The sequence below is a fragment of the Dendrobates tinctorius genome, unplaced genomic scaffold (genome assembly GCF_039654945.1).
Source record: "Dendrobates tinctorius isolate UK_male_01 unplaced genomic scaffold, ASM3965494v1 ptg000011l, whole genome shotgun sequence".
Lineage (NCBI taxonomy): Eukaryota > Metazoa > Chordata > Amphibia > Anura > Dendrobatidae > Dendrobates > Dendrobates tinctorius.
The window spans coordinates 68,592,140-68,613,545 of record NW_027361679.1 but is presented as its reverse complement, the minus strand read 5'-3'; the positions used below and the strand labels follow the sequence as shown (position 1 = coordinate 68,613,545).

At 45.9% G+C, this 21,406-nt stretch overlaps 1 protein-coding gene across 3 annotated transcripts in view; it reads left to right on the top strand.

The window, feature by feature from the left end:
• BMP2K (BMP2 inducible kinase) overlaps positions 1–21,406 on the top strand; it is a 336,621-nt gene that overhangs the window by 243,484 nt on the left and 71,731 nt on the right. For all 3 annotated transcript variants that reach the window (XM_073543101.1, XM_073543092.1, XM_073543111.1), the window contains exons 12-13: positions 6,373–6,468; positions 13,161–13,333. In XM_073543101.1, coding sequence (XP_073399202.1) covers positions 6,373–6,468; positions 13,161–13,333 — 269 coding nt within the window. The remainder of the gene's footprint in view (positions 1–6,372; positions 6,469–13,160; positions 13,334–21,406) is intronic.

The following is a 21,406-nucleotide window of genomic DNA, read 5'->3' as shown; positions in this document are numbered from 1 at the left end:
CCAGCCTAGCTGAAGCTTCCCCACATCATCACCGATCCTCCACCAAATTTCACAGTGGGTGCAAGACACTGTGGCTTGTACGCCTCTCCAGGTCTCCGTCTATCCATTAGACGACCAGGTGCAGGGCAAAGCTGAAAATTAGACTCATCAGGCAAGATTACCTTACTCCAGTCCTCTATGGTCCAATCCTTATGGTCTTTGGCAAACTTCAGCCTGGCTCTCCTTTGCTTCTCATTGATGAATGTCTTGCACCCAATGTGAAATTTGGAGGAGGATCAGTGATGATCTGGGGATGCTGGTTTTTCCAGCAGGACAATGCGCCATGGCACACAGCTACACTACCATTCAAGAGTTTGGGGTCACCCAGACAATTTTGTGTTTTCCATGAAAACTCATACTTTTATTAATCAAATGAGTTGCCAAATGAATTTAAAATCTAGTCCAGACATTGACAAGGTTCGAAAAAAGATTTTTATTTGAAATAATAATTTTCTCCTTCAAACTTTGCTTTCGTCAAATAATGCTCCCTTTGCAGCAATTACAGCATTGCAGACCTTTGGCATTCTAGCAGTTAATTTGCTGAGGTAATCTGGAGAAATTTCACCCCATGTTTCCAGAAACCCCTCCCACAAGTTGGTTTGGCTTGATGGGCACTTTTTGCGTACCATACGGTCAAGCTACTCCCACAACAGCTCAATGGGGTTAATATCTGGTGACTGCGCTGGCCACTCCATTACAGATAGAATACCAGCTGCCTGCTTCTTCCCTAAATAGTTCTTGCATAATTTGGAGGTGTGCTTTGGGTCATTATCCTGTTGTAGGATGAAATTGGCTCCAATCAAGCGCTGTCCACACGGTATGGCATGGCATTGCAAAATGGAGTGGTAGCCTTCCTTATTCAAAATCCCTATTACCTTGTACAAATCTCCCACTTTACCAGCACCAAAGCAACCCCAGACCATAACATTACCTCCACCATGCTGGACAGATGGCGTCAGGTACTTTTACAGCACCTTTTCAGTTGTTCTACTTCTCATAAATGTTCTTCTGTGTGATTCAAACACCTCAAACTTGGATTCGTCTGCCCATAAAACTTTTTTCCATTCTTCCTCTGTCCAATGTCTGTTCTCTTTTGCCCCTATTAATCTTTTCCTTTCATTAGCCAGTCTCAGATATGGCTTTTTCTTTGCCACTCTGTCCTGAAGGCCAGCATCCGGGAGTCGCCTCTTCACTGTAGACATTGACACTGGCGTTTTGCGTGTACTATTTAATGAAGCTGCCAGTTGAGGACCTGTGAGGCGTCGATTTCTCAAATTATAGACTCTAATGTACTTGTCTTGTTGCTCAGTTGTGCAGCGGGGCCTCCCACTTCTTTCTACTCTGGTTAGAGCCTGTTTGTGCTCTCTGATGGGAGTAGTACACACTGTTGTAGGAAATCTTCAGTTTCTTGGCAATTTCTCACATGGAATAGCCTTCATTTCTGAAAACAAGGCTAGACTGTCGAGTTTCACATGAAAGTTCTTTTTTTCTGGCCATTTTGAGAGTTTAATTGAACCAACAAATGTAATACTCCAGATTCTCAACTAGCTCAAAGGAAGGTCAAGTTTATAGCTTCTCTAATCAGCCAAACTGTATTCAGCTGTGCTAACATACTTGCACAAGGGTTTTCAAGGGTATTCTAACCATCCATTAGCCTTCTTACACAGTTAGCAAACACAAAGTACCATAAGAACACTGGAGTGATGGTTGTTGGAAATGGGCCTCTATACATACACCTATGAAGATATTGCATTGCAAACCTGATGTTTGCAGCTAGAATAGTCATTTACCACATTAACAATGTATAGAGTGTGTTTCTGAATCATTTAATGTTAGCTTCATTTGAAAAAATGTCCTTTTCTTTCAAAAATAAGAAAATTTCTGGGTGACCCTAAACTTTTGAACGGTAGTGTAGGTCAATCACTGTGTGGATGAAGGACCACCACATCATATCCCTGTCATGGCCAGCCCAATCTTCAGACCTGAACCCCATTGAAAACCTCTGGAATGTAATCAAGAGGAAGATGGATAGTCACAAGTCATCAAACAAAGAAGAACTGCTTAAATTTTTGAACCATGAGAGCCATAAGGTCACCCAAAAGCTTGTGAAAGACTGGGGGAAAGCATGCCGAGACGCATGAAAGCTGTGATTTAAAAATCATGGTTATTCCACAAAATATTGATTTCTGAACTTTTTCTGAGTTAAAACATTAGTACTGTTGTTTCTAAATGATTATGAACTTGTTTTCTTAGCATTACTTGAGGTCTGCAAGCACTGCATTTTTGGTTATTTTGGCTATTTCTCATTTTCTGAAAATAAATACAAAATTTATTGCTTGGATATTCGAAGACATGGTGTCAGTTGTTCATAGACTAAAAGAGCAATTTACATTTTACCGTATATACTCGAGTATAAGCCGACCCCCCTAATTTTGCCACAAAAAACTGGGTAAACTTATTGACTCGAGTATAAGCCTAGGGTGGGAAATGCTCCAGAGATTATTCCCCCATACGGTGTCCCCAGAAGAAGCTCCATAGATTGTTCCCCCCATATACTGCCCCCATAAGAAGCTCCATAGATTGTTCGCTCCATATACTGCCCCCATAAGAAGCTCCATAGATTATTCCCCCATATGCTGCCCCCATAAGAAGCTCCATAGATTGTTCCCCCATATACTGCCCCATAAGAAGCTCCATAGATTATTCCCCCATATGCTGCCCCCATAAGAAGCTCCATATTGTTCCCCCATATTCTGCCCCCATAAGAAGCTACATATTGTTCCCCCATATGCTGCCCCCATAAGAAGCTCCATAGATTGTTCCCCCATATACTGCCCCCATAAGAAGCTCCTTAGATTATTCCCCCCATGTGCTGCTGCTGCATGTAAAAATAAAAAAAATGACATACTCACCTCTCCGTCGCTGGGTGTCAGATACTCACCTGTCCTGCGTCCATGGCTGCTCACCACTATCTGCCACGTCACCGGTCAATGACGTTCAGACTGCAGGGGGCGCGGCACGCACTAATCACGTCACCGCTCCCTCTGCTGTCTGAAGTCACTGACCGATGACAGACAGCAGCAAGCAGCCATGGACGCAGGACAGGTGAGTATCGCTATACTTACCCGTCCTGACGCTGTGGCTTGAGTCCCCAGCTTCTCCGCGCTCTCTCTTCCTGCATTCAGCGGTCTTGTGATACCGCTCATTAAAACTCATGATTATGTGCATATTCATGAGTTTTAATGAGCGGTACCACGTGACCGCTGAAGGCAGGAAGAGAGAGCGCGGAGAAGCTGGGGGCTCAAGAGACAGCGTCAGGACAGGTAAGTATGACCTGACACCCCCGCCCCCCCCTCCGACCCCCCGGTGTATATGACTCGAATATAAGCCGAGAGGGGGACTTTCAGCCCCAAAAAAACGGGCTGAAAATCTCGGCTTATATTCGATTATATACGGAACTCAAAAATCTCTATATATAAAACTGAATGTATGTGTGTATCACCAACCAATCATGAAGCATCTTTCATTTCACCAGAGCTGTGTAAAAGTAGATGAGCTGTGATTGGTTGCTATGATCAACAGTTTTCCTTGCAACCGATCACTAAGCATCTTTCATTTCACCAGAGCTGTTTAAAAGAAGCTGATCTGTGATTGGTTGCTATGAGCAACAGTTTTCCCTCTCCAGAAAACACCTGAGCAGACACTGACATGGTGGGAGAAATCTAGCATTCCTGGAAATATAAGCTCCCAACCATTGTCTGCCCCCCAAAAAGCAGCAGAGAGCACATGACAGAAATGAATCCCCCCCTGCTGTGCCTATATACACATCACACATCCTCCATCCTATAGGTACATCTTCCCTCTTAAAGGGATCATTGGTATGGAAGTCAGGGCAAATCCATCCAGCGCTCTGATACTGACCCAAGGCCTCTCTTAAAGGGATCATTGGTATGGAAGTCAGGGCAAATCCATCCAGCACTTTGGTACTGACTCCAGGCCTCTCTTAAAGGGATCTCCGGTATGGAAGTTAGGGCTAATCCCTCAGCGCTCTGATTCTGTCCCCAGGCTTCTATTAAAGGGATCATTGGTATGGAAGTTAGGGCAATTTCACTCAGCATTCTGGTTCTGACTCCAAGCTCTCTTAAAGGGATCCCCAGTATAGAAGTCAGGGCAATTGCTTTCAAATGCTCTGGTACTGACCCCAGGCTCTCTTAAAGGGATCTCCTGTATGGAAGTTAGGGCAAATCCCTCAGCACTCTGAATCTGACCCCAGGATTCTATTAAAGGGATCATTGGTATGCAAGTCAGGGAAAATCCACTCAGCGCTCTGGTTCTGACACCAGGCCTCTCTTAAATGGATCCCCGGTATGGAAGTTAGGGCAATTCCACTCAGCACTCTGGTTCTGACCCCAGGCCTCTCTTAAAGGGATCCCCAGTATGGAAGTGAGGGCAAATTCACTCTGCGCTTTGGTACTGACCTCAGGCCTCTCTTAAAGGGATCTCCTGTATGGAGGTTAGGGTAAATCCCTCAGCGCTCTGATTCTCACCCCAAGCTTTATTAAAGTGATCATTGGTATGGAAGTCAGGGGAAATCCACTCAGTGCTCTGGCTCTGACCTCAGGCCCCTCTTGACGAAATGATATGGGATATTATCGTGAATGTGGCTATGCGGAGTGAGCGGGGCTATACACTCAGAGAGATATATATATATATATATTATAGACATCATCATTATAATTTGTTATAATTAACCGTAGTTAGTTACTATGCCCAGGCAGCGCCGGGCCCTTCAGCTAGTATACCTATAAAGAGAAAAATCAGACAAACTGAACATTTTGCAGTGGTCTTTTAATTTTTGCCAGAGGTGTATGTGTGTGTGTGTGTGTGTATGTATATATATATATATATATATATATATATATATATATATATATATATATATTATAATCTGTGATGATCTGACATAATTGTATTAGGAAGCAGCATTTACTGCATTCCATTAGCTCGACCTACATGTGCAGATTACATGGCTAATACTAGAATGATGAAAATCTTATTAGTAAGGCAAAAACCAGACTCATAGTAACTAAAGCACCAGGTGGATACACACCCTATAAGTGCACTAAACCACTCCACTGTGAAGTTGAATCAAAACCAGAGGACCACAGGAGTTTAAGTAAAATATGATCTTTGTTGACATGTACAAAAGTTAAAAAATAGCACATATATAGACAATACATTTAGATAAGACACCAGAAAGCCAGGAAATATGTGACACCAAGCTGACCAGAAGTAATAGCCAAAGTGACTTACCCCAAATTACCATCCCCCATAACTACAAAGAGTTAAACAGTAAAGTCACATTGTGAGAAAAAATCCCCATGGCGCATGGAATAGGACCTGGCTAGCCATATAGCCTCTATTGCCCCGCTTAGAGTATAAGCAACCCCATGGAAATATCAACAAGTGAGCAAAAAGGAGGAGCGGGGTAAAAGGCAAGGAGTGAGTACTCACATTGAAAAGCACGGTCGCCACGTCCCGGGACACCCCGATGCGCGTTTCACTAACCCCTGTTAGCTTTCTCGAGGGGAAGTGTAATGGATGTAGGCACAGGACCTTTTTATGGCGTCATAATTAATTTCCTGGCTTTCTGGTGTCTTATCTAAATGCATTGTCTATATATGTGCTATTTTTTAACTTTTGTACATGTCAATAAAGATCATATTTTACTTAAACGCCTGTGGTCCTCTGGTTTTGAATGATGAAAATCTGTAGAAGGGTCAGATTCTCATTGTCAGAATATAGGTTACCATTTACACCAGCCTGTGTTCTACTGATAAGACTGTTATTGAAGGAAGCAATGATTAATATTATGTTTGTTTTTAAGCCAGCTTAATAACAAGTGTAAGTTTATTGTGTTTTATTGTTCTGTATCCTTAAGCTGTGAGCTCAATAAAACGAGTTTTAAAACAAGTAAAAATGGGAATAACCCTTTTCCGTAATTATATTTACAGTTGATTGCTTATTCTCAGAATAGATCATTAATATTAGATTTTAGTGGCCAACTCTCGGCCTCTTAGGTATTTACAAGGACCCCGAGGTTTTGAAAAAAGGTTGTATTCCCTTCATTGTTTACCAGGCAAAGTTCAATACTTTTAGCAGCGCTTTTGTCTATTATTAAATGGAAATATGCATCAAGTGATGGAACATTTTACAGATAATGTCCTTATGTTCGTTGTAAAAATGTAGCAAATGTGAGTTTCATTCATTTCCATGGTATATACGGTAAATGAATGATTGTGCACTGAACACCAGTGTCTTTGTTGTGTGCAGTGTCAGCAGGCATTTCAGCAGCAATTTCTCCAGCAGCAATATTTGATGCACTCCCTATACCAGCAGCAACATATCCCACCTCAGCATCCATATGTGGTGAGTCTGCGTAATACCACGGATTTACTAAAGAAAATTTCGAATCAGATTTTGCTGCATATTTTTATAGAAGCCCTATGTAAAATAAAAGCCGCAACCTGATAGGCTGTTACGGGTTCCTTGTTTCATGTATGATCATTTAAAAGGGAACCTATCACCACTATAAAGCAGTCCAATCTGCAGGCAGCATGGTAAAGACCCAAGGGAGATGAGACTATTAATATATAGCTTAGTGAGAAAATATTCAATATAACCTGTGTTTAACCATTTAAACCTCTGCTCTTTCTAGGATGTTTGGTCCAATGGGCAGTCCTATCAGTGACTGACAGCTGTCTCGGTATGCACTCTTATACAAGAAAGCTGTCTTATATACAAGTCACTGATAGGACCGGCCATTGGACCAAACATCTCAGAATGATGAAAAAACCGGTTATACTGAATATTTTCTCATAAATTGATATACCAATCTTCTCACCTCCTTCTGCTCTATAACATGCTGACTGCAGATTGGATTGCATTTTATTTTCGTGGTGACAGGCTCTCACTTATCACTTTCCCCACAGTGTTTTAAAGGTTCACTGTCATTGACTTGTGTGTATTTGAGGAATAACACTATGTATGACCATTATATAACTTGTAGCTTGCTTTTTAGTGGGTCTTCACCAATTCAGGCTCTAGTTACTAGAAGCAGCAGTTTCTTTTCATGTCTTTCTGCTTGTGTCCTCCCTTCCTCTTTCCATAGAAGTTTATAGGCAGCAGCTATAATATGACTCGCACAGTTAAGATAGATTTGAGGAGTTTTATAGCGCGAATCATCGGTGCATTGGGAGAGGTGACTTTTATTAGAAAAAAATGCTCTTTTCCTTATTTATAAGATATATTACGAAGTTTCTCATCTTCGCGTGTACTGTTGATATAAAAATAAGTTTACAGTAGTTCTCTTTAAAACTTAACTCCATTGATCTACTGATCTGCTGTACATCCTCATGTCAAATCAAACCATTCACTTGGTAATGCAACACAGAAGTTGAAGGTTTGAATTACTGCAGTCCTTTGCTTTCTTCCTGCTGAGGGAGTCTTGATTTTTTTTATCTCTAAAAGGGCTTGCAAGCTAATTAATAATCTCTAAACTAACATCTGTATTGCCACTGATTTCAGCACACTTAGCACCTTTAATAGAGGTGGCAAGTGAGCTTGTAGACAAATTAGTCCTTTCATTGGACTTGCCTAAAGCTCCACATTATCATTCATAGAAGAGAAAAACTTCCAGTTAGGGTAGAGACAGACTGCCATATAACTCGTGCAATGATCGCCCGCACTGTACAGACTGGCCCGCACTGTACAGACTGGCCCGCACTGTACAGACTGGCCCGCACTGTACAGACTGGCCCGCACTGTACAGACTGGCCCGCACTGTACAGACTGGCCCCCCAGTGTACGAACTGGCCTGAACTGCACAGACTGACCTGGCACTTCTTCTCACCTGAGCATGACGGCGTCATACATTTTTATGCAGTTGTCAAGCTCAGGTCAGGAGAGCAAACAGCTAGAATAAGGTTTACGATGCGATCCTCGCACGAGTTATACAGCAGTCTGTCTCTGCCCTTTAGTAAATTGGGAAGAAAAGAAAAGCCTGCAGCATGTATTACTTTAGAAGAGAAAAAAAAGAGGGGATTGTCTGATACTTACAGTACCAACAATTTTGACCACGTGTGTATATTGATAAACTGTCTTGAAAAGGCGATAAGGTGCTGTACTTGTCCACGGCCTCTAATCTAATTTAATATTGGGCTGTGTTTGCCATACATTGCTTATGGCTGGTAAGCACCATCGCTGTCAGGTGTTGGACCCCTACCTGAGTCATCAATATGTCAGTACAGGAACACCCCTTTAATCAATTGAACTACCAATACAACAGAACACAGCAGCCCCAAAATGGATTAGAGCTGAATGAATTTCAGCCAAGTGCTGCAGAATTTTTCTGCCCAAATCTTGACCTGCAGATTTTTAAATTGCAGAATGAGCAAACATTGGGATGAAGAAATCTACCTACAAATCTTATTGGTGCAGATTTTGCTGCGGATTACCTGCAGAATCCACTGGTCCAGACCAACATAAAATAAAGAGAATATCAGTTTAAAATTTATATCGATAAAACAGTATCCTCCCCTTCCCAATCTCCTGCTGCTTCAGCGGTAATGCTAACTTTGTCTCCTGCCAGTCTCGGAGACCTCTTCTGAGATGGACAGTGATGCAGCGGACAGTAGGCTAGGCTAGTAACTACTGTGGGGATTCAGCATCTCCACATGGCCACACACTCTTTAATAGAACCCCTCAAACTGCAGGCTGAGACGTAAGTAGTGGGTGCAGAGGATGTATAGAACTGTCATTCAGTATTCATAATTATCTTTTTGACACAAAGCGCCAAATAATCTGCTTGAATTCACAGACCCTTAGGGTTACCTTAGATAATAAACCCCTGAGTGCCTGCAAACACCACTAGGAGGAGCTTAAGACCTTACAACATGATAATCATTGCGTATAATAGAACCTGTCATCATGTCAAAAGTGGCCAGTTTTTGCTTTAATTTTATTCATGCTGCTCTTCTTCATTTTTAGTACTCCCCATATGCTAATTTGTATGGTCTTTTCCAAGGGGACGTTGCTCACAGGATAATTATGCAAGAAAGCCCAAAGACACATCCCTAAAGAATCCTGAGCGCAATTCCCCCTTTTAAAGACCATAAAATTAGCATATTGGGTGCACTGAATAAAAAGGCTCTAATCTCTAGAACTGTAAGGCTGAGTTCACACGTGGCGTTTTTTTCGCGTTTTAACCGCGCGATTTTGCCGCGAAAAATAAGCATCCCATGCATTCCTATGGGATTCCGCAATGCTGTGCTAATGCTGCGGTTTTTACCGCGGCGGAATCGCTTCACGGTAAAAAACGCAGCATGCTCATTATTTTGCGGAATCACGGCGATCCCGCACCCATAGGAATGCATTGTTCCGCTTATTTCCCGCATGTGGCTGTGCACAACATGCGGAAAGTAAGCAGAACATTTGCGGATGGTACCCACGGTCCGGAGGAGAGGAGACTGTCCTCCGGGCTTTGGGTACCATATCCCTGTAAAAAATAGAATTTAAAATAAAAAATATTGTTATTCTTACCTTCCGGCGTCCCGCGCAGCCTTCCCGCCTCTCTCCACGCTCTCGTTCCCAGTAATCCTTTGGGAAAATGCCCGCGATGACGTCCGTTTTCGCGGGATCACAATGTCTCGCGGTCATTCGCGCGACGTCATCGCGAATAACTGCGAGACGTCGCGATCCCGCGAGAACGGACGCCATTGCGGGCATTTTCGCAAAGGATTACTGGGAACGGCTGCGCAGGACGCCGGAAGGTAAGAATAACACCATTTTTTATTTTTTTTTTACATTCTATCTTTTACTACTGATGCTGCATAGGCGGCCTCAGTAGTAAAAAGTTGGTCACACTCATCAAACACTATGTTTGATGAGTGTGACAACCTGTCAATCAGTTCTCCAAGCGATGCTTCAGATCGCTTGGAAAACGCTAGCATTTTGCAAGCTAATTACGCTTGCAAAATGCTAGTTTTTCCGCGGGAAAATCGCGGGAATTTAAAATGCGATTTTCCTGCGGAATGGAATTCCGGAATTCTCGCAGTAATTTCCGCGAGAGTTCCGTTACGTGTGCACATAGCCTAAAGCGGAGTAAAAAAAATATAATAATTAATAAAAAAGGAATACGCAACGCAGCAGGGATCAAACAAGAGTAACATTTGGTTACTTTTGACCTAGTTACTTTTGTTTCATGGTAGCTCTATAAATCCTTCTTTAGTAAGACCGCCTTGTAGTGGCATGTGAATGAAAGCTTAAGATCAGCACAGAGTTTGGGATTTTTTTTACTTATAAAAAGAATTAAATCATACACTCCCTAACATTGAAATTGCAATACCAGGAAAGGAAGTCATGAGATTATGGGAATCACATGGATAAGCATGTTAATGATATTCAAATGATGAAAACATGGAAACAAAATTTACCAAACATTAATGTATTCAGTATCTAGTATGAGTGCCAGGCACAGAAATCCCTGCACTTACACACCTTTGCATGTTATCAACAAGGTTATTAATGGTTGTCTGAAGAATATTTTGTCACTCTGAATGCACTTGGGCATGTCACAAGAAGCACTGCTTGCTGCTCTTTTTATAATTGACAACCAGTAACGTCCCAGAGATGATGCAGACCATGCCAGTTAGTTTAGGCCCCTTAGGCTGCTCATGTTAGCACAAAAAAACATGATGCCTAGCATTGTTGTGTTGAAAAATGGTGCCTAGGACACTTTGGAGATATGTCCATAACACAGGCTCCACAACTAAATCAATGTAATGCCAAGTTTTTAGAGCACCTCTAGCCTGAAAGACTAAAGGCGTTCACTACCATACTTTGTCATCCCAATCTAGAATCCAGGGAATAGGATCGGTATGATGTACCCTTGTGAAGGCCTCTTCATGACGTTGCCTACATAGTCTTGCTGGATTTGAAGAATGGCACTTAGTGAACCATTCTGTACTGCAAGTGAAATTTATACGTCACATACCAAGTCTTCCCAAACCATCAAAAGGCATTTGCATGACTTTAGGCTGCAAGGCACACATCCAGCTACTGGAGATCCATTGGCCTCCTAGAACCACTGTCTGATGCAGTGATAGCTGTTATGATTGAGTCACCGAGGAGGAAAAAACAAAACACAAGCTCAGCCCAGAAAATCAGAGAGGTTGGAAACTAGCGGATTGCAGACCCCTAATCCTATCACACAACTAGCAGTAGCCGTGGAGTGTTCCTACGGTGATCCTAGACACCTCGTCACAGCCGGAGATCTACATAAGCCTAAAGAGAGAAAAGCGAAAAACTGACTGCCCCAGAGCAGACCCCAAAGCAATAGGCAGCCCCCAACATATAATGACGGTGAAGCAAGATGAAAACACTAACACAGATAGAAAGATAGGTTGAGCAAACGATGCAGCCCAAGCTAACTAAAAAGGACAGGACAGAAAAGCTGCTGTCTGCAATCCGAGAAAACCCTGCTAAAAATATTACCAACACAACTGATAAGCAAAAAGGACCCAGAAGTCACTAGACTTCAAACCCTATATCAGCACTCAAAATATTCTGAAGGCAGAGCAAAAGAGAACACTGATCAAGGAATAAGAAACCAGCACACCCCCAGCCGGGGATGGCTGAACTCCAAAAAACAAGGTAAACAAAACCAAAACTAATAAGTTCAATAGCAGAGCAAAAACTTATCTTTGGGAAGCAGGAATCAGACTGGTCTCTAAGAATCCAGCAGAGAAATCACCAGCCACTCAGAAGGGCGTCGGCTGCCTTATATCCAGTCTGAAGTTCCTGTTACCCAGTCACAATCCTCCAGATCAGGTGTTTGGTTTCTTTCATCCAAATCAGCCTCACTACCTTGCTTCACCAGAAGAGGGAGATCCTCGGACACAAAAGGTGAATGAACAGATGACCTCACAACAGATAGCCAGAGATTGGTTTGCAGACAAGTAGACAAATTTATTCACAGGCTTTCAAGAGGGAACATGAATGTGTCCCAAGCACAATTTTCAACTGAACAATGCCAGGCCACATGTTGCTTGTGCTATTATTAGCAGCCTGGATGGCCTAAAAGTGCTGCCAAGTACATCTGAAACATCATTGGTTGGCAATTGCAAAAGGATTCGCCAACAGTGTGGCAGAATGTTCCTCAGACAACCTCATTGATAACATGCAAGACAGGTAAGTGAGTGTATATCTGAATAAATCAGTCTATTTTGCAAATTTTGTTTCCATTTATTCATCATTTGCATATCATTAACATGTCTAAGTATCCTGTGATTTCCATAATTCTATGACCTTTTCTTTCTTGGTGATGCAATTTTAATGTTGAGAAGAAATTTTTATGGTCATTACAAGGGCAACGTGGCTCACAGGGTAGTTATATAGAAGTACCTAAAAAAGCACGTCCCCATAGAATCAAGTGAGCCACGCCCCTCTTTTAGACACCAGAAAAATTAGCACTAAATAAGTCCAAATCTCTGGAACCATATGATGATTTAAAAAGCAAAGAAAAATCTTGTAATACTTAGAGAGCAGCGGACATTAGATAAATGCACAAATTGCTCCATTTTCACTGGTGACAGTAACAAGTCCTCTTTAAAAGGGTCTATCCTCTACTCGGATAAACCTTTCTGAATCCCAAAGTTTCTCCCCAGTAAAATAATAACACTTATACTACCCTCCGGTGCCTGCGCTGTTGAAGCAGTGTCGGCAATGGCCCTCCCTAGGCTCGATCCATGCTTCCAATCAGCGGTGGATTAACTCTCCTACGGGCGTAATTGATATCTGGAGGAAGTGAGAGAGCAGCCGTAGCTCTTACTTCCTCTGGATATCTTGTCCGAAGGAAATTAGAGTGAAGCCAGCGTGATTGTTTTTCAAGTGAACCCCGAGAGAGCCTGTGCTGACACCTTTCAAATAGCACTGGAGGTGAGTGTTATTATTTTACTGGGGTGAAGCATAGCGATTCAGAATGGGTTGTCCGAAAACTGTGCAACCCCTCTAAGAAGGTTATTAACTGCAACTTACAGCTTATGTATGTCTTTTGTAACTAGGTTCACCAGTATCAACAGATCCAGTTACAACAACAGCAAGCCCTGCTCCATCACCAATCTTACCTTCCTCAGTATCTGACCTCTCCTCAGGAGTTCACTCCAGCCTTAGTATCCTATCCTGCTCCCCAGCAACAGCATGTGGGAGCCATGAGAAACTTGTGTCATACTAACATGTAAGTATCTGTTAAATGCTACTGCACATGAACAATAAGCATAAAAGCCCAGTCAGATGACACAGAACGTATTCTCTTTACGCTATTGCTAAAAAGGTGGTATTTTTGTTAATACCTTTTGTTGCCATATGTACCTGTGAGCGGTACTATCGCTGCTCGCTCAGTCCGCATCACGTGACCCTGACAGCAGCCGCCACTGATGTTGCGTCAACTTTCGGACTTCCTTGATTGACCCAGTCTCATGCACCCTATCCCCCCCACCCAAGTGTTTCGCCGCTTGTCACAGCCCAGTATACAGCGTGGCTTTCCCTCTTTCCTCTGCTTTTATTTGGCGAAAGCACCCGTTGGATACTGGGCTGTGACGTGCGGTGAAAGGACCCCCCACAGCCCAGAGAGTCAGGTGGGGTTGCGTGCCACTGGGTCATGCCTGGGTGAATCAAGGAAGTCCTGAAGTTGACATGACAGCAGGGGTCACGTGATGCAGACAGAGTCAGCAGCGATAGCAACGCGCGCAGGCATATATGGCAAAGTAAGGTATTTACAGAAATACTTAGTTAAAAGGTTTAAATCAATGGTCAAATTATACATTGTAGTGGGCCACCTCTTTAAGGAATTTACCATTGGTCCTGGTCCTTGGTGTTAGGTAATACATCCAACTGCATATGTTACTAATTTGGGTTCAAGTTTCATAGTTTAATTTCAAGCTATTTTGCACATTACTCATACTAAACTAGTTCCTATGCACACAAATATTATTTATTAGACATCACGCTTCAAGAGAAAGTCACTAGATCAAAAAGTTTGATCTTCCTTTAATTCCACTTGTTACACTTATGTGTTGTGAACTCTCTTAATCTGACTTCTGAGTCGGGGCTCCGTCTGGTGGTCGCTGTGGGTAGTAGAGCTGGCCGTGTTGACCGAAGTCTATCACCTGAAGAAGATGATTGAAAGTCAGGGGTTACAGACTGGGAGGATTTAAGTGAGCAAGCTTCCTTCAGTTGCTGCTGGTGATTTGGTTTCTTCCTGTACATCGTGAAGTCTGCTTTTTCCCCTCCTTGGTCTTGCATCATTCAGATTAGTTATTTGTTTGCTGGAATCTTTTGCATTTGATATAGTTTTTGCCTTTCTCTGCTTTCTGCTTTGTTGTGTGGGTTCAGCATTATTCCCTGCTGGGATTTATGCTGGACCCCGCTCATATGTCACAGCTTATGTCATTCTGTTCAGTATTGCTAATCCCCTGGTATATTAGTATCTTTTGCTTTGCTTCCAGTTCACACCAGAATGCTGATCTAGCGGGGGAGAGGTCGTGTGGCCTCAGTGTTTTCTTTATCGCCTTATTGGGGGACACAGAATACCATGGGTGTATGCTGCTGCTGCTAGGAGGCTGACACTATGCAAAAACAATAAAATTAGCTCCTCCCCGGCAGTATACACCCACCGACAGGCACCAAGCACCTCAGTTTGTGCTTAGTGTCTGTAGGAGGCGGACCGGGATCTCCCCAGATCCGCTTTTTTCTTTTCAGGTTTAGTCTGAACTTTTTAATTTTTCCCTCTTTTGTCTTTTAGGTTATTTTCCATCGGGAAACAGGGTGTAGTTGTCACCCTGATTTCCCATATCATGCGGCTGAGCGAGCAGTGTGGTGTCATCCACATCGCAACTCTCAGTACCGCAGGCAGGACTTTTCCCTTTCGCCTTCCGGTGATAAGGGTTGTGGACAGGTGGCTAGTCCTTGCCGAATCCCCCTCCTCACCCCTCTCTCGGGACAGGGCTGAGAGGAAGACGGCGATCGCAGGTATTTCAAGCCGTCTTCTGCAGGATGCGGGTACAGAGGACTCCCTTCCCCCCAGCGGCCTGCCGTTTCCCCGTGGGCCCCTGTGGTCATCCTCTTCAGGGACGTCAGGTAAGTGCCTGTACGTTCCCTCCGGCCCCCGCATAAGCTCCAGTGCATGGGAGAAGTTGGATCTTGGGATTACAGGTCCACTGTTTTTGAATCTCCCGCCCTTTTTGCCTGCCGCGCGCTCTCACAATGGAACTATCCCTTCCCCTCTTAGTCAGGGAGACGCTGCGGATTCCTTCACTCACCGCAGCAGCGTCGCAAGCAGGGGACCGCTTCATATTTCATCCTGAGCGCGGTATGTCGGGGTGGGCAAGGGGTTGCAGCGCCGGCGCGGGCGCCGTCACTTTCCCTTTCACTTTCCCCTCAGCCAGGGGAATTTCTCTGCTCCCTCCTCCATTCTTGAGCGCGCTCTTTCAGCGCGCCTTTTCTAGCCCATCACAGGGCTTCTTTCTCTTTGGAATGCCAGCCTCCCCTCTCTGTCATGCCCCCTCCGTCGCTGGTAGCCAATCACGGCGCAGCCGCTAAGCTCCGCCCCCCATCTTCCAGCACAAGGTTTTCCTGGTTGTCTCACTCCTTCCTGTGCTGTTTGGGGGACACTTCAGCGTTTTCTGCTGCTCACAGAATCTCGGTAGGCTCTGCTCTGAGGCAAAGATTAGCTCCCCTCAGCAGTTATTCCATAAATCCTGCGGCCATTCAGTGCAGTCTACTTATGCCCAACCCTTCAGGGGATCTCTGCTTCAGGCCCACCGCTATCTATTACGCCTGTGCGCGCTGTAAAAAGACGTGGGCATCAGGTCAGTCGTCTCCATTCTGCCCCCCCAGCAGTCCTTCCAATATGTCAGCATCTCAGGAGCGCACAGAGTCCCGGGCGGAGGGCGCTCTTCCCTCCTCTCTCTCCCCGGAGTGGGCCGTTACAATGTCACAGTCTGTGTCTGACTTGACAAAAGTATCACAGTCGCTGGTCCAGGTTTTAGAACGATTACCTCAGCTATCCTCAGCCACCTCTGCCCCGACCACCTCTCGGGGTGAGTCGTCCGCACCTGACCGCGACCTTCAGAGAGACAGACGGGGAAGGTCTTCTAGGAAGCGGGCTCGGTCCTCTTCGTCCTCGAGCTCGCAGGGCCCTTCTGCTCCCAGGCCTCCTTCTCCTTCCTCAGATGACAGCCTTCAGTCAGGCGATGATTCTCATTCGGAAGCTAGCTCTGAGGGGAACAGCGTTTCAGAAACGCGGGACATGGTCGATAGTTTGCTTGCAGCTATCTTCCAAACACTAAAACTTAAACAGGATGAGGCTCCAGCTCAGGAAGGCTCGGTTGTCCTTAGACGAGCCAGACCTCTGTCCCGAACCTTTCCCAATCACAACGATTTTAATACTACCTTAGCCAAACACTGGGAGCGCCCTGAACAACGTTTCTCAGGCCGCAAGTATTTGGACGTTCTGTACCCCTTTGACGCAGAACTGCTCTCAAAGTGGTCCAAGGCTCCAGAGGTAGATCCTCCAGTATCCCGGATAGCCTCTAAAACGGTTCTCTCTCTTCCAGACGGGGCGTCGCTCAAAGATCCTTCTGACAGGCAGATTGAATCTCTGGCTAAATCTATCTTTGAGGCATCTGGCACCTCTCTCTGCCCTATTTTCGCATCCGCCTGGGTGGCGAAGGTCATTTCCGCTTGGGCAAAAATTCTTCGCAGAGGCATCTTAGCGTCAGCTCCTCAAGACGAATTGGCAGATCTTGCAGATCAGATTAACCAGGCGGGAAAATACCTTTTGGCCGCCTCCTTGGACGCGGCCGGCTGCGTAGCAAGGGCTAACAGCAACATAGTAGCTGTACGCCGAGTCCTTTGGCTAAAGTCATGGAATGCGGACACTACTTCGAAAAAGTCGCTTACCAATCTGCCATTCCATGGCTCTAGGCTCTTTGGAGCAAAGCTGGATCAGATAATTTCCGATGCCACTGGAGGCAAAAGTACTTCGCTTCCCCAGTCTCGACCAAAACGCCCCTTCAACAGAAGGGGGTTTCGACCATTCAGGCCTTTTCGTCCCTTCTCTGCCACGGAGAGGGCCACTCAACAGGATCGGCCGCCTGCCACCAGGGAGCGGGATCAGAGGAAACCTTCCTACAAACCCGCTCCTCGCTGGAGATCTAGAGGACAATATTCCAGATCTGCAGGAGCCAATTCCGGCAGATTTTCGTCTAAGTGACGGGTCACCCCCACCTGGAATTCCTTCCAGGGTGGGCGGCAGACTTTCCTTTTTCGCGGATGCTTGGCTGTCCGTTGTAGACGACGCTTGGGTCAGAGAACTCGTCGCATCCGGTTACAAAATCGAATTTGCTTCACTCCCGAACAGACGGTTTTTCCGGTCTCGGCCTCCGCGACAGCGGGCCCAGATTCCGGGTTTTCTGCAGGCCATTTCCTCCCTTCTTTCCGCCGGAGTCATTGTTCCCGTTCCCTCAGACGAACGGTTTTCCGGGTTCTACTCCAATCTCTTTGTAGTCCCGAAGAAAGACGGCTCTCTTCGTCCTATTCTGGACCTCAAATTGCTCAATCGCCACGTGAAGATTCTCCATTTCAGGATGGAGTCTCTTCGGTCGGTGATTGCTTCCATGGAGCCCGGGGAATTTCTCTGCTCGGTGGACATTCGGGATGCCTATCTCCACATTCCAATATGTGTGCAACATCAGAAGTATCTTCGATTTGCGTTTCAGGGAGACCACTTTCAGTTCACAGCTCTTCCTTTCGGCCTGGCTTCAGCGCCCCGGGTTTTCACGAAGGTGATGGCGACTGTGATGGCCATCCTTCGCTCCAGAGGGATCCTCATCATCCCTTATCTGGACGATCTTTTGATCAAGGGTTCGTCTCGCCAGGACTGTCTCCGGAGCCTTCAGATAACCCTGGACACTCTCAGCCGCCTAGGTTGGCTAGTCAACAAGGAGAAGTCCATTCTGGTCCCCACCCAGCGTCTGACCTTTCTGGGTATGGAATTCGACACGGAGCTAGCCCGTGTTTTTCTTCCAAAGGAAAAGTTTGCAACTCTGTCCAAGTGCATCAAATCTCTCAAGAGGCCTGTTCCCATTCCCATTCGGTTCGGCATGAAGGTCCTGGGGAAGATGGTGGCCTCCATGGAGGCAGTGCCCTTTGCGCAGTACCACCTTCGCCCTCTCCAGCTGTCTCTGCTTTCAGCCTGGGACAAGACCACGATGTCCTTGGACCGTCCTATTCGGCTTCCTCTCAGAGTGAGGCAGTCTCTCACTTGGTGGCTACGGCCAGCGTCAGTTCTCCAAGGGAGGTCCTTCCTTCCTCCTCAGTGGCAAATCATCACCACCGATGCAAGCCTTCTAGGATGGGGAGCCGTGTTCCATCAGAAAGCGGCCCAAGGATGCTGGAAGCCACAGGAGTCTCTCCTTCCAATCAATCTTTTGGAGATCAGGGCGATTTTCCTTGCCCTTCTTCACTGGCAGCCCCTCCTTTCCGGCAAGCCGGTCCGCATTCAGTCGGACAACGCCACGGCCGTGGCGTACATAAACCATCAGGGGGGTACGCGCAGCAAACAGGTAATGTCAGAAGTGGCCAAGATATTCCGCTGGGCAGAACGTTACGTTCCGACAATCTCTGCCGTCCATATTCCAGGGGTGGAAAATTGGGCAGCCGACTTTCTGAGTCGCCAGGGCCTAGCGTCCGGCGAATGGTCCCTGCACCCCGCGGTTTTCTCTCAGATATGCGACCGTTGGGGCACCCCGGATGTCGATCTCATGGCATCTCGGATGAACCACAAGGTACCGCAGTTCGTAGCCAGGTCCAGGGACCCTCTAGCCGTCGCATGCGACGCACTGGTGACTCCGTGGTCCCAGTTTCAACTTCCGTATTTGTTCCCGCCTCTGGCATTGATCCCTCGGGTGGTAAAAAAGATAAAATCAGAAGGCGTACCAGTGATTCTAGTTGCTCCAGATTGGCCAAGACGGCCTTGGTACGCGGAGCTGGTCAACATGCTCGCGGACGTTCCCTGGAGGCTTCCGGACCGTCCAGACCTTCTCTCGCAAGGCCCCCTTTACCACGAGAATTCTCAGTCTCTGAGTTTGACGGCATGGCCATTGAGACCGCAATTCTAAAGGAATCAGGTCTGTCCAGTCAGGTTATTCAAACTATGATCAGAGCCAGGAAACCAGCCTCTTCCCGCATTTACTATAGGTACTGGAAGGCTTTTTTCCGTTGGTGCGATGATAGCAAAGTCTTCCCAATGTCGTTTTCTATCCCGTCTATCCTAGGGTTTCTTCAAGCTGGGTTAGACGCGGGTCTGTCCCTCAGTACGCTCAAGGGCCAGGTTTCCGCTCTCTCTATCCTCTTCCAAAGAGAGCTAGCTTCTCTACCACAGGTCAAGACTTTTCTACAAGGGGTTTCCCACGTGGCTCCCCCTCATCATTCGCCAATAGACCCGTGGGATCTCAACCTCGTTCTTAGCGCGCTCCAGAAGGCGCCGTTCGAGCCTCTCCAGGACATTCCTTTGTCCCTTCTCTCTTGGAAGGTCACCTTTTTGATCGCCATTTCCTCCATCAGAAGAGTTTCTGAATTGGCGGCCTTGTCATGTCGTTCCCCTTACCTCATTCTCCATCAGGACAAAGCCGTCCTCAGGCCCGTTCCTTCTTTTCTTCCAAAGGTGGTTTCCGCTTTCCATATCAATGAGGATATCGTCCTTCCTTCTTTTTGTCCGGCTCCATCTCATCCTCTTGAGAAGTCTCTCCACAAACTGGACGTAGTTAGAGCCCTGCGTGTCTATCTTGCCAGGACCTCTTCCTTCCGTCTGTCCGATTCCTTGCTAATCATCTCTGAAGGTCGCCAGAAGGGCCTTCCGGCTTCCAAATCCACGATCGCTCGCTGGATTCGTTCTACCATTCTGGAAGCGTATCGTCTTCAGGAAAAGCGGCCCCCTCCGGGAGTAAGAGCTCATTCCACCCGGGCTGTGGCGGCTTCGTGGGCTGCTCGTCACCAGGCCTCGGCCATGCAAATTTGCAAGGCTGCAACCTGGTCATCCTTGCACACCTTCACGAGGTTCTACAGGGTTCATACCCAGGCCTCGTCTGATGCTGTGGTTGGTAGGAAGGTTCTGCAGGCGGCGGTGGCTCACCGGCCGACCTGAGCCTTTCGGTTACTTTTGTTCCTTTTTGCTGTTCCCACCCTTGGGACTGCTTTGGGACGTCCCATGGTATTCTGTGTCCCCCAATAAGGCGATAAAGAAAGATGGATTTTTGGTTCTTACCGTAAAATCTCTTTCTTGGAGCCTTCATTGGGGGACACAGCACCCTCCCTTTTTCAGTTGTACCGTGTTGGGTCTTAGAGTCCCCTGTTGGGTTGGTACATATGGTTCGAGTTTTTTCTCGTTGCTTCTCCTACTGCTTTTTCACCAACTGAGGTGCTTGGTGCCTGTCGGTGGGTGTATACTGCCGGGGAGGAGCTAATTTTATTGTTTTTGCATAGTGTCAGCCTCCTAGCAGCAGCAGCATACACCCATGGTATTCTGTGTCCCCCAATGAAGGCTCCAAGAAAGAGATTTTACGGTAAGAACCAAAAATCCATCTTTTGTATATCAGACGTGTTGGATTTTTTAGGGTTTTTGCGTGATTGCAGACAGTATCTTTTCTTTCCTGTCCTATCTAGACAGTTTGAGCCCCATCGTTTGCTCAATCTATTTTCTGCCTGCGTTTGTGCCTCATCTTGTCTCACCGACAATATATGTTTGGGGGCTATCTATTCCTTTGGGGTTCTACTCCGGGGCAGTTAGCTTTCCCCTTTCTTGCTTTAGGCTTGGTTAACTCTTTGGCTGTGCCGAGGCATCTAGGGCTTCGTAGGCACATCCCCCGACTAATGCTATTTGTGTTGTTAGGTTTAGGTGTCTGCAGTCCGCTAAGTTACCAATCTTTCTGGTTTCCTGGTTGCTTAGCTAATTCCCCTGTAATCCTCCTTGGTGACCGAATCATAACACTTATGCCCTGAATATGTCATTTTTTTTTCTTATTTTAAAATTTGTCAAATGTTTCCAGAAATATGGTCCGTAATATAAAACATAAAAATTAGTGCTAAATATAAAGTGCAGGTGCAGACGGCTGTATTTTCGGTCCGATTGCGATCTGACAAAACATCAGATTGCACCCATACCAGTGTTAGTCTGGGGCGTTCCACATGGCCGATTTTTTTTTTCCCTCAATGTCTGTCCAAGGAAAAAAATCGCTGCATGTCAGAGTTT